At 43.1% G+C, this 2531-nt stretch overlaps 1 protein-coding gene across 1 annotated transcript; it reads left to right on the top strand.

Annotated features, from left to right (window-relative positions):
* The first annotated feature begins 458 nt into the window (after positions 1–458).
* Positions 459–1966, top strand: tnfaip8l1 (tumor necrosis factor, alpha-induced protein 8-like 1). The gene is made up of 2 exons (XM_070909277.1): positions 459–730; positions 1678–1966. Exons 1-2 carry the CDS (start codon positions 459–461, stop codon positions 1964–1966), a joined length of 561 nt encoding a protein of 186 aa, XP_070765378.1.
* The last annotated feature ends 565 nt before the right edge of the window (positions 1967–2531 follow it).

Below are 2531 nucleotides of genomic sequence, written 5' to 3'. Positions count from 1 at the left end.
ACATTGTCTGCTTTGCGTGGTCGTGCTGTAAATGACTTTACTCCTGCAAGCGTAATGACACATTCTTCTCTAACTACCTTGTAGGCTCCGAGCCAGAGGGTTGCTGGGACTAATTTGACAGCTGCCACGGCTCATTATCTGATAAAGGGGATAGTTGTTGGTCCTGCAGTTTAAACAGTATTAGTGTAGATGTTATTAGCAATAACCTCACACATTGCAGGCAGTGTGTTATGTTTGGCCCTTTTTGCTTTCGAGATGAAAAAGTCTGAGCTACTATCTAAGAAAGTCTTCATTTGCAGTTTCATATCACCTGTATAAAAAATAAAAAAAAAACAGGCAACAAACTTTTTTTTTTTTTTTAGAAAGGGAAGGAAATATGCCCAGTGTCATTACATGCATAACCATATAACTTCCTGTTTTTCTCTGTTTCTCTGTCTCATCTTGACCCAGACTTTACCATGGACTCCTTCAGCACCAAGAGCTTAGCCCTGCAGGCGCAGAAAAAGCTGATGAGCAAGATGGCCACCAAGAGCGTGGCCAACCTCTTCATCGACGACACCAGCAGCGAAGTGCTGGACGAGCTGTACCGCGTCACCAAGGAGTACACCCGCAACCGCAAAGAGTCCCAGAAGATCATCAAGAACTTGATCAAGATGGTGGTGAAGCTGGGAGTGCTCTACAGAAACAACCAGTTCAACAGCGAGGAGCTGATCCTGGTGGAGAACTTCAGGTAGGCAGCAAGACTCATTAAAGGAACGTTAGGGGAAATACGCTTGTTTGCTTTCTTTCTGAGTTAGATGAGATTAATACCACTCAACTCTGTGCGTTAAGTACAGAGCAAGAGCCAGGAGGTGATTAGCTTAGCTTAGCTTAGCATGGCTGGAATTTCTGACAGCGGCAATATCTTCCATTTGGTGAAAAGAACAACAGGAGTATTAATAAACATTGGCAAAATGATTGCACAGTCACCATCGCTGGCAGTTGCATGTAAATAAAATCCAGTCATACTAATTTAGGCTATTTAAATGATGTGACTGAAGGCTAGCAGTGGGGGTGTTGGTTGGCATATTCTGGAACTATAGACAGAGCTAGCGAGCGCTTTCCTCCTGCCTCCAGTCTTTATGCTAAGCTAGGCTAATTGCCTCTTGGCTCTTGCTCTGTACTTTACACACAGACATGACAGAGGTATCAATATTCTCATGTAATACTCATAAAGAGTTTCCCCTAAATGTTTAAATGAAAAGCCTTTGTTACATCCGACCATGTATTTAAATATTGTCATATTGTGTATCAGAAGGTGACAAACCTTGAGAGACAACAAGGAGCTGGTCCTGGTTGAGAGCTTCAAGTGGGGAGAACTGCAGTTCTTATACATTTTTGTGTGCTGATGGAAGCAAATTAAGGAAATTGACTTTTACATCAGTTTATATATTTTCCACTAAAATAGTAAAACTCAGCTTGGAGGCATGTGGAGCTGACATAAGTGCACAGTATGGAGAATGGTGATTATATTAGCATGGAGATGCATCGCTGCGAAGGACAATACTATAACTGATATGGGGGGGTGAAACTTTTCTAAAGAAAATCACAAGACAGCAGTTTCTATTTTTACTTCCTTCTGCTGCTCCAGTCAGAATTAGAAACTGACAGCCTCTCCCCTCTCCTCTCGTCTCACAGGAAGAAAGTCCACACTCTGGCCATGACGGCGGTCAGTTTCCACCAGATTGAGTTCACCTTTGACCGCCGCGTCATGAGCGCCATTTTGAATGATTGCCGTGAACTGCTGCACCAGGCCATCAAACGCCACCTGACAGCCAAGAGCCACTCGCGAGTCAACCACGTGTTCAATCACTTCGCTGACTGTGACTTCCTGGCGGCGCTCTACGGGCCCTCTGAGGTTTATCGCGCTCACCTGCAGAGGATCTGTAACGGGGTCAACAAGATGCTCGACGAGGGGAACCTCTGACCTCTGCTGGCCTCGTCGTCAGGTGCCTTTACCTCTAGTCACCCCTCATGTACCATCTTGCAGGATTTCTTTTTCAAGGTGACAATCATGAACATTTTTATTTTTCATTTGTTGCTCTGTGTTTGTGTGTGCCTTTCAGCCATTACTGTAACACTGAAATTCTCCTGGCTAGTTAGTCCAAAGTCTGTTTCTTCTCCAACCTGACGTTTTCTTACAATAATCAAAACCCAGCAGATGTTTTTTTTTTAATGAATGTAAAACTTCATGGTCTTATCAGTATATTCAGGAGTAGGAGCCTTGACAATTGTGCCTTGAAAAAAACATATTTTTATCTTCATTCAAAGGGCACTGTGCTTGCTCTCTTACTCAATCAAGAAGACATGAATCCAGGCACAGGCCTTCAGTTATATCTCTGTAAGGTGCTTTTAATGGACGAAAATGGTTTTGGGAGCACCAGGAGAGGAAAGAAAGTGAATTTCTGTCTTTTCCCAAATACCCAAGGACATAAAGAAGTGATTTCTTTTGTTTGTTTGTTTTTTCTAAAAGTGGTATTGCACTCAATCCT

Source organism: Enoplosus armatus, chromosome 7 (assembly GCF_043641665.1).
Source record: "Enoplosus armatus isolate fEnoArm2 chromosome 7, fEnoArm2.hap1, whole genome shotgun sequence".
NCBI lineage: Eukaryota > Metazoa > Chordata > Actinopteri > Centrarchiformes > Enoplosidae > Enoplosus > Enoplosus armatus.
The sequence above is the reverse complement of the archived record's forward strand: the minus strand, read 5'-3'. Positions and strand labels throughout refer to the sequence as shown.

What these genes read in the sequence shown, in the direction of transcription:
- tnfaip8l1 (XM_070909277.1), top strand. Translation starts at nt 459, where the DNA reads ATGGACTCCTTCAGCACCAAGAGCTTAGCCCTGCAGGCGCAGAAAAAG. An exon ending in ATCCTGGTGGAGAACTTCAG is followed by an intron (nt 731 to 1,677) that starts GTAGGCAGCAAG and finishes CTCGTCTCACAG; the next exon opens with GAAGAAAGTCCACACTCTGG.